Source organism: Mustela nivalis (genome assembly GCF_964662115.1).
Source record: "Mustela nivalis genome assembly, chromosome: 4".
NCBI classification, from domain to species: Eukaryota; Metazoa; Chordata; class Mammalia; order Carnivora; family Mustelidae; genus Mustela; species Mustela nivalis.
The window spans coordinates 104,302,186-104,322,693 of NC_139023.1; the positions used below are offsets into that span (position 1 = coordinate 104,302,186).

General features: G+C 38.4%; 1 protein-coding gene across 4 annotated transcripts in view; it reads left to right on the forward strand.

Moving 5' to 3' along the window:
* MANBA (mannosidase beta) overlaps positions 1 to 20,508 on the forward strand; it is a 121,770-nt gene that overhangs the window by 58,582 nt on the left and 42,680 nt on the right. For all 4 annotated transcript variants that reach the window (XM_082728982.1, XM_082728984.1, XM_082728985.1 and 1 more), the window contains 3 exons: positions 12,994 to 13,145; positions 15,550 to 15,667; positions 17,324 to 17,410. In XM_082728982.1, coding sequence (XP_082585108.1) covers positions 12,994 to 13,145; positions 15,550 to 15,667; positions 17,324 to 17,410 — 357 coding nt within the window. The remainder of the gene's footprint in view (positions 1 to 12,993; positions 13,146 to 15,549; positions 15,668 to 17,323; positions 17,411 to 20,508) is intronic.

Consider the following 20,508-nt stretch of genomic DNA (forward strand, 5'->3'; position numbering starts at 1 on the left):
GCCAGTCTGAAAGGGCCCATATGGCATGACTCCATGTATGTGACATTCTGGAAAAGATGAAACTGTGGAAGTGGTAAAAAGATCAGTGGCTGCTAGGGACTGTGGGGAGGAGGGAGAGGGGAAGGGGTGGTGCATACTGGATTTTGAGGGCAGTGGAACTACTCTGTATAACAATACAGGTTTATTAGTTGTAAGTAATGTACCACCATAGTGGAGGATGCTGGTCATGGGGAAGGCCATGCACTGTGGGGGCAAAGAGTATATGAGAAGTTTTTTTACTTTCCCCTAAATTTTGCCATGAATCTTAACTGCTCTAAAAAAATAAAGTCTGTAAAAAAAAAACAACTTGGGGGAAAGTGTGAACTGAGATGTAGAATATATAATATTTTGTTTGGTAAGTGGATATTTGAATTGATATATGAAATATTTTACTAGTTTTAATATCTTTAGAATTGAAATTCTTTATTTGTTAATTTTTTTCTTCCAAATTTTTATTTAAATTCTAGTTAGTTAATGTATAGTGTAATATAGGTTTCTGGAATAGAATTTAGTGATTCATCACTTACATAAACACCCAGTGCTCATCTAACAAGTGCCCTTCTTAATACCCATCACCCATTTAGCCCATCCCCATCCACCTTCCACCATCGACCCTCAGTTTGTTCTCTATCATTGAGAATCTTTTATGGTTTGCTTCCCTTTCTCTTTCTTTTTCCCTTCCCATATTTCATCTGTTTTGTTTCTTAAATTCCACATATGAGTGAAGTCATATGGTACTTGTCTTTCTCTGACTGACTTACCCCATTTAGCATAAAACCCACTACTTCCATCCATGTTGCAAATGGCAAGATTGCTTTCTTTTTTTTTTTTTTTAAGATTTATTTATTTATTTTGGTGGGGAGGGACAGAAGGACAGAATGAAGCAGACTCCCCTCTGAGCATGGAGCCAACATAGGACTCGATTCCACAACCCTGAGATCATGACCTGATTTAAAGGCAGAGGCTTTAACCCACGGAGCCACCCAGGTGCCCTGAGTTCATTCTTTTTTTTTTTAAAGATTTTTTTTTTTTTTATTTGACAGAGAGAGATCACAAGTAGGCAGAGAGGCAGAGAGAGAGAGGAGGAAGCAGGCTCCCTGCCGAGCAGAGAGCCCAATGTGGGACTCGATCCCAGGACCCTGAGATCATGACCTGAGCCGAAGGCAGCGGCTTAACCACTGAGCCACCCAGGCGCCCCCCCTGAGTTCATTCTTTTTGATGGCTGAATAGTATTCCATTATATATGTATTTACCACATCTTCTTTATTCATCAGTCAGTGAACATCTGGGTTATTTCCATAATTTGGCTATTGTTTATAGAACAGGGTGCATGTGGCCCTTCAAATATGTGCTTTTTTATCCTTTGGGTAAATACCTAGTAGTACAGTTGTGGGATTGTAGGGTAGTTCTATCTTTAACTTTTGGAGGAAGCCCCATGCTGATTTCCAGAATGGCTCTATCAGTTTGTATTCCCACCAACAGTGTAAGGAGGTTTCCCTTTCTCCACATCTTCACCAACATCTTTTGTTTCCTGTGTTGTTACTTTTAGCCATTCTGACAGGTGTGAGGCGATATCTCACTCATCATATGGTTTTGATTTGTATTTCCCTGATGATGAGTGATGTTGAGCATCTTCTCATGTGTCTGTTGGCCATCTGAATGTCTTCTTTGGAAAAATGTGTATTCATGTCTTCTGCCCATTTCTTAACTAGATTATTTGTTTTTTGGGTGTTCAGTCTCGAATGTTCTTTATAGATTTTGGATATTAACCCTTTATCAGATGTATCATTTGCAGATTTCTTATCCCCTTCCATCAGTTGCCTTTTAGTTTTGTTGATTGTGCAGAAGCTTTTCATCTTGATGAAGTCCCAGTAGTTCATTTTTGCTTTTGTATCCCTTACCCCTGGCAACATGTCTAATAAGAAGTTGCTGTGGCTGAGGTCAAAGAGGTTGCTGCCTGTATTCTTCTCTCGGATTTTGATGGATTCCTGTCTCACATTGAGGTTTTTCATCCATTTTGAGTCTATTATTGTGTGTGCTGTAAGGAAATGGTCCAGTTTCATTCTTCTGCATGTGGCAGTCCAATTTTCCCAACACCATATGTTGAAGAGACTCGTTTTTCCATTGGATATTCTTTCCTGCTTTCTTGAAGATTAGTTAACCATTCCCACAACTGTGGGAATTGTTAATTGTTTTTTTTTTTTTTAAAGATTTTATTTATTTATTTGATAGAAAGAGACACAGCAAGAGAGGGAACACAAGCAGAGGGAGTGGGAAAGGGAGAAGCAAGCTTCCTGCTGAGCAGGGAGCCCGATGCGGGGCTCGATCCCAGAACCCTAGAATCATGACCCGAGCCGAAGGCAGACGCTTAATGACTGAGCCACCCAGGCGCCCCTGTTAATTGTTTTAAAACTATCAGTGTTTGTTTTAGTAGTGGCAGATATTAAAAAAACCAAAATGCCTTGGAATTCTTTTTTTTTTTTTTAAGATTTTATTTATTTATTTGACAGAGAGAGAGAGAGATCACAAATACGCAGAGAGGCAGGCAGAGAGAGGGGAGAAGCAGGCTCCCTGCTCAGCAGAGAGCCCGATGTGGGACTTGATCCCAGGACCTGGAGATCATGACTTGAGCTGAAGGCAGAGGCTTAACCCACTGAGCCACCCAGGCACCCCTACTTGGAATTCTTTTTGTTAACACTTCAGATGCTTCATAGAGATCAAATCTAACTCTGTATAAAAGATTTGTCTGTATAAAAGGTGATAAGAATTGATATAAAAAAGTCATTCTTATATTTCTGGAAAGGCTGCAGCTGACCTCACAGAGGGTACCTTGAAACAACTGGATGCTTGTTTCATAAACCTCTGTTGTGGTCAGTGACAGGAGGGTGCTGCATATGTGGCCAATATTTGCGGTGGAGTTCATACAGGAATTCAAGAGATTAATCTCATATTTGATTTCTATCTTCTGGAAATCATTCTCTGAACCTTGTGAAGTTTTCTTTTTGGGAAACATTTCTTCATGTGTGATGTTTTGTGAACTTTGGAAAAGTTTTATTCATTCTTTTAAATCTCATTGTTGGAAAAAGCTACAGAAAATCTTTCCTAGACGAGATGGAATGCTCATTAGGAGGCAAGGATACAGTAAATTTTGAAAAGTTAATCTCCACTTTGAAGTACTCTGTGATCCAAAGACATGTGGATGCATGAGAATCCGCTCAGAGTTTGTCCTCTGCTACTACAGTTTTCCTCTTTTGAATTATCTTTCTTTTTTCCTGTGTAGAATTTTAGTTGAGGTTAATCAGATACAAACATTATTCACAAATAGCCAGAATCTGCCTTGAACAATGTACAGTGAAATACCAAGCTTTCAAACTTTTCTTTGAAGATAAGCACACAGACATTTTGGTGAAGGCTATTTACTGTGCAACAACAAAATGTAAGGAAATGAACATTTACATAGAAAAAAAGAATCAAATTCTGAAGAAGAGTGTCAGGGGGAGCAACAAAAGATGAGCTCTTACAGTGCCCAGAGGAATCGAAACAGCTGTGTTGAATATCCCAGTCATTTTCACCAAGAACTGGATACTTGTTCTAAAGCAGTGGATCAAGTAATGTCTATGTTCATGATCATGTAGGCATTTTCTTTGATTTTGCTACTTTCAGAAGGCATACTTTTCACCCCAGAGGCATTTGTAAATACTTGGAGTGGTTCTCAAAGAAACAAAGGCATGGGTACTACTGCATTTTTTGGAATTTAATGAGAAGTGGGATTTTCTATGAATCTCTGTCAGACTTAACTTTCTGTCTAATACTTCCCCCAAAATATTTGCATATTTTGGGCTTCATTTGAAAAAAATGAAATTTAATAAATTAAAATTAATAAAAAGTGTTCCTCTGTCAACTATGTAAGGATAGATTAACAAATCTGGCTTTATTCTTTATAAAGCATATACACACAAAGAAGATCAGTTTTGACAAAGTTCTTGACATTGTTAGAAGTTAAGGCTCAACATAACAAATATTATTCATTTCTATAATGAACCGATATATGGAAATGTCATTTACTTTTTTCCAAAAACACTAATATAATTGAGTACATGAATCTGTTACTTTTCCTTTTTCCTTTTTTTCTTAAGATTTTATTTATTTGACAGAGAGAGCACGAGCAGGGAGAGTGGCCGGCAGAGGGGGAGAAAGAAGCAGGCTCCTTGCTGAGCAGGGATCCCGATGCGGGGCCTTGATCCCAAAACCCTGGGATCATGACCTGAGCCGATGGCAGGTGCTTAACTGACTGAGCGAACTAGGGGTCCACTTCTCCTTTTTTCTATTCTTTTATTTTACTTAAAAATGGTATGACTGTTCATATGAAGTTAAATAAAGGAAAGTGTCTGCATTTCTTTTCTGGATATTATCATTATTCATTTCATTTCATTATTATTACTGAAAATAATTTTGTCATAGAGAAGAGGGGGTTTGTTAAACAGTGATTCTGTCTATTCTGTCAGATAAGGGAATGCACCTCGGGCCACAAAGATACCAGGCAACTGTGTGGGTATAAACTTGAAGATGTCACCTTCTGGTTGCGCTTGCTGCATGTTGCTAGGGCTTGTGTGGTCCTGCACAGGCCTGTGTGAGGACAGCTCTTTGTGGAAACCCAGCACATGTTTTCTCAGTGCTTCTGCCTGTTAAAGCACTTTTAGAGCAGACAGAAATGTGTTTGCTTGTCTCTAAAAACACTGTAATGTAATGTAAATGAAATGACTCGTGTTTTTGGAAATTCATGAAAATTATTTGAAAAGTAAAAAAAGTAGTAAAAAAGTAGTTCAGGTAACATTTGTCAATATTTGGAAATAAGATTTTTTTTTAAGAAGAAAATTACTAGTGTCTAGTGATACTATGACAGCATTTTTTTTTTTTTTAAGATTTATTTATTTGAGAGAAAGAGAGAGAGCATGAGCAGGACAGAGGGAGGCGGGGGAGAAGCAGACTCCCCACTGTGCAGGGAGCCCTGACTGACCCAGGGCTCGATCTCACCACCCTGAGATCATGACCTGAGCCGAAACCAAGAGTCAGACGTTCAACCCACTGAGCCACCCTGGCGCCCCAACTATGGCAGCCTTTTTAGTATTTGATTGCAAACAGCTGAGAGGCGATATGCAGTTTATGACTCAATGATTCATTACATCATCATCTGGTCTGCCAGAGAAAGAAATTTGAGAAGCACAGTGTTATCAGTCACATACCTCTTAAGCCCTTTAGTTAAGATATTCCTGGGCGCCTGGGTGGCTCAGTGGGTTAAGCCGCTGCCTTCGGCTCAGGTCATGATCTCAGGGTCCTGGGATCGAGTCCCGCATCGGGCTCTCTGCTCATCAGGGAGCCTGCTTCCTCCTCTCTCTCTCTCTGCCTGCCTTTAAAAAGAAAAAAAAAAAAAAAAAAAGATATTCCTAACTCTTAGTCTAAAAAATGTGTTCAGTTCTGTACTTTGAGTTAGTCCTTCTATTTCAAAAATGTAATCATTAAAGCTAATTTAAAAACTTACCTGGTGAGTTGCCAGTGGAATCTTCAACTGTAGATAGACAAGTTTGCAAATTAAAAAGTTTTAAATGCAAACTGCTTGGCTTACACATTTAGGTTCTTAGGTATTTTTTTCTACTTCTAGACAATATTTTTTTGAGTTCTTTAATATAGTTTTGATCTTGTAATTCCCTCTCGATGTAAATATATTTTACTCAGGGAACTTTTCAGAAAACCTCTTTCAAAGCTCATTATTTCCTTGGAAGTAAAATACCTGTTGTAGAAGAAGGCTTTTATATTAACCTATCAGGACTCCCAGAGGACATGGGGAGTTACTGTCATAGATCCAGCCTTTAACCTGTCGGGGAATGTCCAAAGGGAAAGGTGCCTGGTAATTCCTGCTTCACCTCTGAGGACTGTCAGGTGCTTTAGGGTTTACTTTGACCTGGGCCATAAAATTGTTACTGCAGGAGTGGAAGATAGGGATAGCTGCTTTTCATGAGAAAAAAAAATTTTTTTAAGATTTTATTTATTTATTAGACAGATATCACAAGCAGGCAGAGAGGCAGACGGGGTGGGGGGGAAGTAGACTCCCTGACGAGCAGAGAGCCCCATGTGGGGCTCGATCCCAGGACCCTGAGATCATGACCTGAGCTGAAGGCAGAGGCTTAACCCACTGAGCCACCCAGGCACCCCTTCATGAGAAAATTTAAACAGAAAAGAGAAAATTGGGGCAGATGAGTTTTATCATTAATACTGTTTGTAGCATTAATTGGTATAAAGAAGTAAGTGAGTTCTGTTTTCTAGATTAGTGATTCTCAGTTTTTTTTTGGACTCACAATCACTTTACACTCATAAAAATTATTGAGAACCCCAATGTACCTTTGTTTATGTGGGCAAATTTTAAAACTGAGGATTAAATATTTACTCATTTCAAATCACAGTACCAAATCCATGACATGTTAATGTGTGAGTTATTTTATGAAGAATAAATATATTTATAAAACAGAAAATGTAGTGAGAATAATGACATTATTTTACATGTTTACAAGTCTCTTTAATGTGTTGCTTAATGGAGGATGGCTGGATGTTCATCGGCTTCTGCATTTAATTTGCAACATGTTGTTTTCATTGAAACATGCGAAGAAAAAAATGATCTTACATAAGTATGTAGATGGAAAAGAGAGGAGTCCTTTAGTAGCCTTTTCAAATGATCGAGGCCGTTCTTTGGTACTGCAGGAGAACTTAAGCAGTGGTGGTTTCTTAAAGGTTAGTTGTAAAGTGGAATCTGAAGCCATTTTAAAAAACTTTGTACTCTGTTACATTAAAATCTGTTGGTGTATCTTCCACCTTTAATGGATTTTTAAAATTATTATTTTTTTTACTGAGACATAGTTGACAGCATTACATTAGTTCCAGGTATACAGCATAGTAATTTGACAACTGTGTAACTTATGCTATGCTTACAAGTTCAGCTCCTACCTGTCACCCTACAATGTTACTACAACACTACCTGACTCTATTCTCTGTATTCTCTGTATTACCATGCCTTACTCATTCTTAATGGATCTTTTATGTGATATCATAACGTAGTGCATTGGTTATTGGAAAAATATTGGTGTCTTAAGATATCCAGATGTTTCCAAATACTGAAACATTCCATTATATAATATCACATACACATTTGTTAATATCACACTGATGTTACTCAGAAGTCTTTAAGTATTGGGAAGCTCTCGAGCTCATGGGAGTAGATACAAGTTTTCCTAAATCCTAATTTTTACCTGTAAGTTTGAGTTTTATCCTTGTCCACAATACTTTCACTTATCTTCCTTGAAGTGACAAGGCTCACTTCATTCATTTTCAAGAAATGTCTGCCAGATAGCCAAGTCTGAATAACCATAGTTTGTCTGGCAGTTCTTTCCAGTGAATATGAAGTTTCACGAACCAGATGACTAATTCAGTTTACAACTCAAGCAGTGGCCCAGATGCTTTTCCTCAAGAAATCTATTTTGTGGGACTTCATCTGTATTTCCCATTCTATCCTTTTTTCATCTCACAGACTGTTATAACGATGTCTGCTCAAGGTTAGGGTTTAATAGAATTAGTAATTTTTACTGCTTTACCAAGGACATTCTTAAGTGAAACTGACTTTTTTTTTCCTGCTGATGCTTGAAGGTGAAGGATACAGTGACAGTTAGCACAGTTGGGATCTACTGCCTTGATTTTTGTGGAGGTGCCAGGAATTGTTACCCACCACTGCCTTTGTAACATTGGGGCAAATGTTGTTAACACACTTGTTGCTAACCTTGAGATTCAAAGAAACTATTCAGTACGTTGAATATTTCAGCATTTCTTGTATTCTGTTGCCAGAGATTTACATAAAAGAAATCTTTGATGATTCATTCTGCTTATTAACAGACAAATAAAAGCAAACAGTGAGTCCATCATTCTGGAGATTCATCCATTTCTCAGGCAAACAGTGATACTTCAGATGAGAGATCAGCTCAGTATCCTGTTGCAGCTAAATCTTTAATTGGATGACTTACTGTATCATTGCCAAGTGACAATGCTGTGATTTCATTTTTTGACTTTTTATCTAGTAGGCATTCAGCAATGTCAACTGTAAAACTCTGTCAGCTAATATGTGTGCTTCTCATAATGAATTGTTGAACACTACATCAAAAACTAATGATATACTATATGTTGACTAACTGAACATAAAATGTGTGTGTGTGTGTGTGTGTGTATGTGTGTGTGCATGCTTTTCCAGCTATGTAACATAATGAGTCCTGTAACATGCTCCAGTGACTTTTTCATTTCTGGTTTGAAAGCATTGTAATATAATATAAAATAATATATTAGAGCATAATAAACAATGTTTGCCTTTTAAAGAGCTTATCTTGTCTAAAATCTTCCATTCTTTTTTCTTTATATGAAAAATGATGGGTCTCAAAATGATACTGCAGTTTAACTGGCACCATAAGTATTGTTTTTCAAATGTTACATTGCATAAGGCACAGTAAGATAAATTATTAACAGTTATAAAGTTGAGGGAAATATGGATTTCATCACAATTTCATTACTTATTTTTAATTTTACCCAATTTCTTTAGAGTAGGTTCTTCCCTTCCATGAATCAGCAAACTCTAATAATGTTGGGCACCTGGGTGCCTCACTTGGTTAAGCATTCAACTCTTGATGCCATTGCAGGTCTTGATCTCAAGGTTGTGAGTTCAAGCTCTGTATTGGGCTCCACATGGGTTGTGGAGCCTACTTTAAAAAAAAAAAAAGAGAGAGAGAGAAAGAAAACTTCTGATATGTCAATTTCATTTTTTTTCCAGCATTTTTTAAATGGAGACAATATAGGTGTAGGTTGAGAATGTTAGTCTTGTAGTTGCAACTCAAACTTAAGAAAAAGCATATTTGAAATACTTCTTTAGAATAAAAAATACTGAACTGTAAAATGAATTTCAATTAAAATTAACATTCATTTTCATTTGAAAACTTAAAAATAACCACTGTGAAACAAGTTAACAAATGGTACCTAATTCTTTTGTGTTTCTGTGTAGGTTGCAAGGGAAACTTTGAGATTCAAAAGGAGCATTTATTGAATGACAGTGAGGTTACAGAGATTATAGCAGGAATAACCAGACACACTACAAAGAACACAGTAGAAGCTGAGAACAAACTGAGTTAATATCTGAAAACTCACCCCTTTAAATACTAAACCTCTACCGTAGAAGTAGAACACACCAGAATATGCAAGCATGCATTCCATTAGCCAAAAAAGTGATGTCATCACACATCATGTAATTTCTGGAAAGGCCATACATTCAGAAGAGTGAGAGAGTGAAAAAGGCAAATAATATTTTATTTTATTTTTTATTTAAAGATTTTATTTATTTATTTGACAGAGATAGATCACAAGCAGACAGAGAGGCAGGCAGAGAGGGAGAGGGAAGCAGGCCCCCTGCTGAGCAGAGAGCCCGATGCGGGACTCAATCCCAGGACCCTGAGATCATGACCTGAGCCGAAGGCAGCAGCTTAACCCACTGAGCCACCCAGGTGCCCGGCAAATAATATTTTAGCTTTACTACAGAAATAGTTTCAAACACAAGGATCTCCTACAGGATTCCAAGGGGTCCCATGTAGTCCCCAGCCATACTTAAAGAACTGCTGTTCTAGATATTTGAATCTACCCCTCAAAGTGTTTTCAAAGTGTCTGTGAAAATCGCCTTACATTTTTTACATTTGCAACCCTAAAGCAGGTATAATAATTCCATGTCAAGATCCTCCTCAACCAAGCCTTATTCTGTGTCTTCTCATAAAGTTAATTCATATCTTTTTGTCATGTCAGAGTAATAAGGGCAAGGGTAAGAAAATAGAAGAACGGTGAGCACTTTTATTTCGTAGAATAAGGTGATTAATTCATTTATTTATTTTAATTAGAGAAGAAAAGCATAATCTTGGTTCAAGGTGAGGCTTCATTGGTGTACAACCACTTCCTCATTCCTTGATCCAGTTTATGACTGAAAGGAATGAAGATTTGGATAAAAACCTCAGTCTTCTCTATCTGGAGTCTTGCTGCTCATGCTTAAGTGCTTCCGCTTAACCTGGCTAGAGTGTTCCAGGGACAAAGGTCTCAGCTTCTTCTCACTCAGTGGTTATAATATTGGAGTGTGTGCTCCTATTCTGTCTTCCACTTGGAACACCACTTACATCTCTAGAGCTCTCTCAAACATTGAGTTTAATGTGATGATTAGTTGGGATTAAATTGCCCGTTAAACGAAATGATTTTACACTAATGTGCTATTAAGATTGGTAAGTTGTTAAATTGTGAAATACTCTGTGCTATATGTCTTTTTTTTATTAATTAATTTATTTTCAGAAAAACAGTATTCATTATTTTTTCACCACACCCAGTGCTCCATGCAATCCGTGCCCTCTGTAATACCCACCACCTGGTACCCCAACCTCCCACCCACCCACCACTTCAGACCCCTCAGATTGTTTTTCAGAGTCCATAGTCTCTCATGATTCACCTCCCCTTCCAATTTACCCCAACTCCCTTCTCCTCTCTCACACCCCTTGTCCTCCATGATATTTGTTATGTTCCACAAATAAGTGAAACCATATGATAATTGACTCTCTCTACTTGACTTATTTCACTCAGCATAATCTCTTCCAGTCCCATCCATGTTGCTACAAAAGTTGGGTATTCATCCTTTCTGATGGAGGCATAATACTCCGTAGTATATATGGACCACATCTTCCTTACCCATTCGTCTGTTGAAGGGCATCTTGGTTCTTTCCATAGTTTGGCGACCATGGCCATTACTGCTTTAAACATTGGGGTACAGATGGCCCTTCTTTTCACAACATCTGTATCTTTGGGGTAAATACCCAGGAGTGCAATTGCAGAGTCATAGGGAAGTTCTATTTTTAATTTCTTGAGGAATCTCCACATTGTTTTCCAAAGAGGCTGCACCAACTTGCATTCCCACCAACAGTGTAAGAGGGTTCCCCTTTCTCCACATCCCTCCAACACATGTTGTTTCCTGTTTTGTTAATTTTGGCCATTCTAACTGGTGTAAGGTGATTTCTCAATGTGGTTTTAGTTTGAATCTCCCTGAGGGCTAATGATGATGAACATTTTTTCATGTGTCTGCTAGCCATTTGTATGTCTTGATTGGAGAAGTGTCTGTTCATATCTTCTGCCCATTGTTTGATATGTTTGCCTGTTCCATGTGTGTTGAGTTTGAGGAGTTCATTATAGATCCTGGATATCAACCTTTTGTCTGTACTGTCATTTGCAAATATCTTCTCCCATTCCGTGGGTTGCCTCTTTGTTTTCTTGACTGTTTCCTTTGCTGTGCAGAAGCTTTTGATTTTGATGAAGTCCCCAAAGTTTATTTTCGCTTTTGTTTCCTTTGCCTTTGGAGACATATCTTGAAAGAAGTTGCTGTGGCTGATATCGAAGAGATTACTGCCTATGTTCTCCTCTAGGATTCTGATGGATTCCTGTCTCACATTGAGGTCTTTTATCCATTTTGAGTTTATCTTTGTGTACGGTGTAAGAGAATGGTCGAGTTTCATTCTTCTACTTATAGCTGTCCAGTTTCCCCAGCACCATTTATTGAAGAGACTGTCTTTTTTCCACTGTATATTTTTTCCTGTTTTGTCGAAGATTAATTGACCATAAAGTTGAGGGTCTATATCTGGGCTCTCTACTCTGTTCCACTGGTCTATGTGTCTGTTTTTATGCCAGTACCATGCTGTCTTGGTGATCACAGCTTTGTAATAAAGCTTGAAATCAGGTAACGTGATGCTCCCAGCTTTATTTTTGTTTTTCAACATTTCCTTAGCGATTCGGGGTCTCTTCTGATTCCATACAAATTTTTGGATTATTTACTCCAGCTCTTTGAAGAATACTGGTGGAATTTTGATCAGAATGGCATTAAAAGTATAGATTACTCTAGGCAGTATAGACATTTTAACAATGTTTATTCTTCCAATCCAAGAGCATGGAATGGTCTTCCATCTTTTTGTATCTTCTTCAATTTCTTTCATGAGTGCTATATGTCTTTGATTCTAAGATGCGTATTTTGGCACATGTTAACACTAAAATTAGAGTGTGTTTTCTATTCAGGATGCGTAGTTTAACTGGTGGGATTTCCCCTGATTTTGTGAAATAGTATAAGTTTTTGTTCTAACTTTGAAATGTTATCTTCAAATATATGTATATATATATTTTTATAAAAGAGATTATTTATTTATTTGAGTGGGGGGACAGAGCAGGTTAGAGAATCCCAAGCAGTCTCCATGCTGAGCCTAACCTGGGGCTCGATTTCACAACCCTGAGATCATGACCTGAACTGAAATTGAGAGTCAGATGCTTAACCAACTGAGCCACCCAAGCACCCTTCAAAATAGAAGAATGGTGAGCATTCAAATATATTTCTTTTGATGGAATTACAAATGCCTGTTTCATAAGGAAGACTAGAATATATTTCCTCTTTAATAGTTTCTATATTTTATATCTATTAAAAGATAGAATCTGGCAATAATTATATATATATTCTGAAATATGTACTTCTACATTAAGTGCTTCATAGCAAGTAGGAAATTAACATTAAATATGTTCATGTAAATTGTTCAGAAATTTGCTTTCCTTTTTAAAAATAAAATCTCTTGTGGGCGCCTGGGTGGCTTAGTGGGTTAGGCCTCTGCCTTTGGCTCAGGTCGTGGTTTCAGGGTTCTGGGATTAAGCCCCACATCATGCTCTGCTCAGAGGGAAGCCTGCTTCCCCCCACCTCCAGCCCCCGCCTACCTCTCTTCCTACTTGGGAACTCTGTCTGTCAAATAAATAAAATTAAAAAAAAAATCTCTTGTTTATGTTTTAAATTTGATATTCATTGTTTAATTTTGTTCATAAAAGGTTTATTTTAGGACAGTGGAACTTATAGAAGAGCCCATTGAAGGATCTCAAGGTCTGAGTTTCTATTTCAAAATTAATGGATTGCCCATATTTCTGAAAGGCTCGAACTGGATCCCAGCAGATTCATTCCAGGATCGAGTAACCTCTGACTTGTAAGTTATGATTTTTTTATTTCTTGTTTTTATTAAAAGCCCCCAAAGCTAAAGAATTACTCCTTTTTGTTTTCTTTGGTTGCAGTGGAAGGAACTGAGAGGTAAGAGAGAATTCTAGGATGATGGAAACTTTAGAATGGAAAGGATTTTTAAATCATACATTCCATTTTCACAAGCTATAGATAGTCTTAACAAGTCTTAACAGCTAAGTGACTTGAGACTGCTGAAACCATCCAATTTTTAGAAAACTATTATATATTTCCTCTGGAGGAACAAGAAAATGACTAATGCACATTTTGGATAGTTAGTCCCTTAAAAAAATGATTAAAAAATTTTTTTTTAATTTTTCAAAAAATACCTTAATTATTTCTGTGCATTCTTTTTTAAAAATGGAAACCCATATTTCCTTATTCATTCTAAGCTATTTGTATATTCCTTTACTTTTACCTTAGTAAAAGGAACCAAAAAAGCTTTACAGTTTTAAATCTAGAAGAAAATTTAAAGTGTTTATCTGAAGCTATGAGAATAACACTTCACAAGAGAATAATATTTCCTGTTTGTGATTACCAACTGTCTTTGTGAGAGTAAAAACAAACTTTGGGAAGAGAAATAAACACAGTTAACTTATTTACATATGTATAAATATGCATTGTACCATATTATTTGGTGTTTAGAATTTGCCAAATGTTGTAGTAATTTGCTTTTACTTTAAACATATCGTCTTGAATTTCACATGAAAATGAAATTATTCTCCCAACATAGACACATAATTTGCTGCTTCTTTTCCTTTTCATCTCCTTGCTCCTCCCATTTGGCTGGTTTGGACAGTGACTATTTAGTACAGCTGGGCCAACTAGTATACCTGTTGAAGCCCAACACTCTGGGTCCTTGGCCGGCCAGTGGTTGGGGGCTTCTTGGTTCCTCTCTGGGCTCTGTTCTGGAGATGCAAAGTAGATGTTCTTAGAGTGGCTATACATTTTCCTGTGGGTAATGTGAATAGGAATTGGAAGAGTCAGAATGGAAATTTAATTTACTAGAGAAAGAGGAATAGCTGGTACCCACAATGGTTTGACATGATGTTTTAACTTTATCATGGTGTAAAAATGATACATATTCTGTAGAAATTATATTTTGAATTTTGATCTTGTCCTGGGCTAACAACGGTACAGGATTCCTTTGTGATGCTGGGCAGAGGCAGAAGCCGCAGCCTCCCAGTCAGCCATGCCAGACTGAGGGTCAGCAACTGATATGGTCACAACCATTCTGTACCCATATACCCATTCTGTGTTTTACTTTCAGTACAGTATTCAGTCCGTTCCATGAGATATCAATACTTTATTATAAAGTAGACTATGTGGTAGATGATTTTGTCTAACTGCAGGCTAATGTAAGTGTTCTGAGCACATCTAAGGTAGGTGAGGCTAAGGTGGGATGTTCGGAAGGTTTAGCTGTGTTAAATGCATTTTTGCCTTACAATATTTTCAATTTCCAATGGGCCAATTGGAATATAATCCCGCCGTAAATTGAGGAAATTCTGTACTAGACTGGAGGAATTGAAAAAAGGAAATAAGGGCGCCTGGGTGGCTCAGTGGGTAAAGCCACTGCCTTCGGCTCAGGTCATGATCTCGGGGTCCTGGGATCGAGTCCCGCATCGGGCTCTCTGCTCGGCAGGGGGCCTGCTTCCTCCTCTCTCTCTCTCTGCCTGCCTCTCTGCCTACTTGTGATCTCTCTCTCTGTCAAATAAATAAATAAAAAATCTTAAAAAAAAAAAAAAGAAAAAAGGAAATAAGAGTAAGCTGGGTACTACTATGCAAACTTTGGTTTTTGTCTTAAAATTTGAAATGGTTGTATAAAATCACCTCATACTTCCTAAGGTTTACAACATTTTTTTCTATAAGAATAACTAATAAAAAATTTAGTTTGAAAAGCAGTATGATAACAGTGTGAATTTAGAGGGCAGAGAAAAGATATAACCTACAATTTTTCCAGGTTTGTTTATGTGGTTGCAGTTAATATTTATATAATTTTGTCTCACTTTCTTCACCTAGCGTTATATCCAAACCATAATTTTAGAACATGTTTTTCTAAAAGAGTTTTGAAACATATTTATCAACACCATGTGTGTTTTTTTGTGTAAAGATTTTATTTATATTTTTATTTGACTTGAGGGAGAACACAAGCAGGGTGAGTGATAGGCAGAGGGAGACAGAGAAGCAGGCTCCCTGCTGAGCAAAGAACCCGATACGGGCCTCCAACCCAGGACCCCAGGATTGTGACCTGAGCCAAAGGCAGACGCTTAACCGATTGAGCCACCCAGGTGGCCCCCACCATGTGTTTTTAAAATCTTTTTTTAAACATCCCCAGATTTTCATATTAATACTTATTTTTACAATTTCTTCTATAGGTTACGGCTCCTTCTGCAGTCTGCTGTGGATGCTAACATGAATACTCTCCGGGTTTGGGGAGGAGGAATTTATGAGCAGGATGAATTCTATAGACTCTGTGATGAACTAGGAATAATGGTGGGTAGTTGACAGCATTTTATTGATTGATATGTTACTATAGCCTCACTTTGAGTACCTGTGTTCTGAGTGAGTGCTATGGCTTGTTCCTTCTTTTCTCAGAGCCAGCACTGATATTCTGGGGTTTTTTTGCAAAGGAATAAATGGCATCTTGCAAACCCAGAACCATAGTTGATGGTAAATATCATAATTATTTAATTATTTTTAAGTAGTAGGCATTCTGTATTTGTAATTTTCTTTTTGATATAAGGGTATGCATAAACAATTTAAAAATTTTAAATTGAAGAAGATTTAACAAGATCTAGAGAGAAGAAAAATAGTAAAATTCAGTGAAGAAAAGCTATACATAATATTGCTACCAAGTACTCCAGGCGTGTTTTGCATTCATGAGGGTTAAGCACAGAAAATAAAATCTTTTAGTTCTGGTATTATAGTTCTAAAATATAAAGCACTCCATAGAAGAATAGTAATTACAATATTGGCAGTCCCGATGGTCATGATAGTGTCACAGTGTTCTATAATACTTACTGAGGATCGGGCATTGTTCTCAGTGCTCTGCTTCTGTTATTTTCTTTCATCTTCGTGCCCATCCTATGAAGTAGTTACTGCTGTTCTCCATCCCCATTTTATCAGTAAGGAAATGGACAAGTGGAAGAGAGGTGAAATAACCTTCTCAAATCCACACAGTGTATGTGGTGGCACATACAGATTCTGACTCAGTCGACTGATTTGGGGCCTGGGCCCTTAAGCACTGCGTAATAACAGCCTCTCTAGAAATGAACTTACGTGGGGTACCTGGGCGGCTCCATTGGTTAAGCGTCTGCCTTTGGCTTAGGTCATGATCCCAGGGTCATGAGATTGAGCCCTGCGTCATTCAGAGCCTGCCTGGGATTCTCTCTTTCTCCCTCTGTGCCACCCCCCGCCCCACACTCGCACACACAGTCTGTCTTTCAAGAAAGAGAGAGGTAAAGAAAGAGAGAAAAAAGAACTTAATGTGGTTTCATCAAAAAAATGTCCATGTAGTAATCCTTTTGGCCATGAAAAGTTAGTTCTTTTTTTTTTTTTAATATTTTATTTATTTATTTGACAGAGAGAGAGGATCACAAGTAGACAGAGAAGCAGGCAGAGAGAGGGGGGAAGCAGGCTCCCTGCTGAGCAGAGAACCTGATGCAGGGCTCGATCCTATGACCCTGAGATCATGACCTGAGCCGAAGGCAGAGGCTTAACCCACTGAGCCACCCAGGCGCCCCCAAAATTAGTTCTTTTATAAACAATCTGGCCCATCTCTCAACAGCAAATTCCCAGTGAAAATTAAAGTATTGCGAGTGAGGAGGAGCTGGGGGAAGGTTCTTTTCAAATTTCATGTTCCCCTCAACACACTCACTGTTTCCTTCTTTGAATTCCCTTTCCTTCTCTTTCTTTTCTCCCTACTTAACATTTTCTTCTCTTGGGTTCCCCCCACAGTTTTATGCTGTTCTGGAAGGCCGTGAGGTCTATATGAGAGCCTCTCCCACTGCCTTAAAATGGTTACACTCAGCAGGCTAATTTGTTTTTTCATTTGCCCGAAAGATAATTCCCCAGAGTTCAAAATGAAGAATTTCTTTCTGTGTAATAAAGTCTATGGAAGTTCTTTACTGCTCTTTATTGGTTTGATAGGTATGGCAGGATTTTATGTTCGCCTGTGCCCTTTATCCAACCAATCAGGACTTCCTGAATTCGGTGAGAGCAGAAGTTGCTTACCAGGTATGTCATTACCATTCCAAGAAGAAGGATAATGCTTTTGTTTCATTTGTCTTTCGCTAAACCTCTCCTCATTTTTTATTTTTGTGTGTGTTTTTGTTCTCCTTACTAAATCCCATGAAAATCAGTCAGATAATTGACTTCCTAGGTGATTGCACCCAGTCTCATGGCTTTAACACCACCTATATGCTGATGACTTTCAGATTTATCCCCAGTTCTGACATGTCTGCTGGATTCCTTGTTCTTATATCCAGCTGCCTACTTGGAGCCTCTTCTGGGAGGTTTCATAGTCATCTCCAGTGTAACATATCTGAACCAAACTTGCATTACCATCTCCCAACCTGCTTTCCCTGCAGTTTCCCCCAATTTGAGAAATGGCAAAGCCAGTCTTTGTGTTTCTCAGGTCAAAAATTTAAAGTGATTCTTGACTCCTTGATTTCTTTTGCATACCGTATGTACACACTTCTATTTATAGATCTGTAAGTGCAAGGAAGTGATTGCAACCTAGCTGTGTCCATCAAAAGGACTAGGACAACCTAATAATATGGTGTATCCTTCTATTGAAATAATTCTTCCCATTAAGAGAAGGGGCTCTTAGACAAATGGCCAATTCTAGGTCTGGGGCAGGAAGTGTAATAGATGACCCTGGAATAGTTGGACTTAGAGATACCAATGACACTATCAAAGATATGTTAAAAAAAACTTTGATGAGAGTCTCACAAACCAAAAATGGGACAATTTGAAACTCAATAAGGATGTCAGTGGATTGAAATCCATCAAGCAAGTTAAAATCTGTGATTTTGTTGTTACAATGTCTGGGGATGTACATTTGCATGGAAAACCAAAAGAAATGGAAGGAAGTGATTACTGTAATACAAGATAGTGGTTACTGTTGGGAGCAGGAAAGGACTACAATTAGAAAGGAGTATATGAGGGCTTCTGGGGTTATCTTTCTTGATCTGGGTGGTGGTTACGAGGGTGATTGTGTTATAGTAATTTAGTATGTCATAATTTTTTTTATATCTATGTTTTTAAATTTTTTAAAAGATTTTATTTATTTATTTGACAGACAGAGATCACAAGTAGGCAGAGAGATAGGCAGAGAGAGAAGGGGTGGGGGAAGCAGGCTCCCCGCCAAGCAGGAGACCGATGTGGGGCTCAATCTCAGGACCCTGAGATCATGACCTGAGCTGAAGGCAGAGGCTTTAACCCAGTGAGCCAACCAGGCGCCCCTGTGTTTTATTTTTTTTAAAAAGGTTTAAAAAATACAAATGAATCATCTCTGGCTGAATCCTCCAGATAAAGACACCGGGCATTTCCTGTCTCTGCTGGTGTCCCTGGCCCCATCAAGCACCCTCTTCCGAACCACCTCTCTCATTTTCTTCTGTCACGTCCTACCTTGAGCATGAATTTCTCGGTAGGGAGGGGCAGATCCTTTCTATATTTGCAAGTCTAGATCACAAAATTTGCCCTGTATGACCTATACCACACTTTGAATCACTTGTTCAATGTTTTGTTTCCCCTGCAAGTTTGTAATCTCCCTGCGGCCTCGGGGACTGTTCCTCTCTGTATCCGCACTACCGGGCCAGGTTTTTCATCAGGAGTATGAATGGATAGATGAGCTTAAAATATATTAATTATAGTTATGTAGGTTGCAGACATTTCAGTTTTTTAAACGTTTTTTTCTCATATAAATAAATTATGGTGTCTATGTACCTTCAATTCTTTTATGTATTATTAAACAGGAGAGCTTTTTATGAAGACTTTGTTAAAATTTTAAAGGAAAGCTTGTCAAAAATTCTAGGTCAGTTTGAAGGGTATGTGTAGCACAGAGTCACTGGAGCTTTCTGCCTCTTGAGTATTTGTGTTCTTCTTCTTTTTTTCTTTTTTTTTTTTTTAATTTTATTTATTTATTTGAGGGAGAATGAGTGAGAGAGAGCATGAGAGAGGAGAAGGTCAGAGGGAGAAGCAGATTCCCCAAAGAGCTGGGAGCCCGATGTGGGACTCGATCCTGGAAGTCGGGGATCATGACCTGAGCCGAAGGCAGTTGCTCAACCAACTGAGCCACCCAGGTGCCCAAGTATTTGTGTTCTTGTGCCAGTCAAACTTGGTAGTAGCCGTCACGTACCTGGGCATGCACAGAGACAAATAAAGGAAATAGTATTTATAAGGCTGGGTTAGAAAAACACAAGACTGTAATTTTTAAGAATGAGATAAATCCCTTTAATGCATGCATCCTTAATGGATCTCTGTGTCATGTAGGAGATACTTGGCATCTTGAAAGGAGGCCACAGTGAGAACATCAGCTGGGATCACTAATTATGATGAGTGATCATAGTGATCATTAGCTGGGATCACTCTAATTATGCATTTCATGGAAGAGAAGCTATAAATACCAATATGGTTATTTTGCTAAAATGGGTTCCAGAGGAGTTTTTCTTGATTATTGACTCACTGTGTTCTCCAAGAGATTTAACTGTCCTCTTCTGCCGGAGTCCATCTCCCAGTGTATCCGAACAACTGGATCCTTCCACCTTTGTGTAGGGCTGGTCACAGAGAGCCCAGGTCATGCAGGCTCAGTTCTTAGGGCTGCAGGATTTTCAGACAGATTCTCTAATTTCTTCTTCTATATTCAGATATATTCAGTAACTTACTTAACCTTAGTTGATTTCTCAGGACATGACACTGATAGTTATTTCTGGAGATACCCTCTTTTTTTTTTTTTTAAGATATTTATTTATTTATTTGACAGAGATCACTAGTAGGCAGAGAGGCAGGCAGAGAGAGGGGGGGAAGCAGGCTCCCCACTGAGCAGAGAGCCCGATGTGGGGCTCGATCCCAGGACCCTGAGATCATGACCTGAGCCAAAGGCAGAGGCTTAACCCACTGAGCCACCCAGGTGCCCTGGAGATATCCTCTTGATGTCCTCATCCTTTTTCCTTTAGAATATTCCACATATTTGTCTTTAACTTACAGAGTATCTCTGGGAACTCTCTTGGTTTGTAAAACCCTCTCTAGCTGTCCTTGCGGTTTTCTGATCTCAGTGGAGACCATGACAACCTCTCAGTCCCTCTTTCAGCAGAACTGGTTGTCCTCCCTCG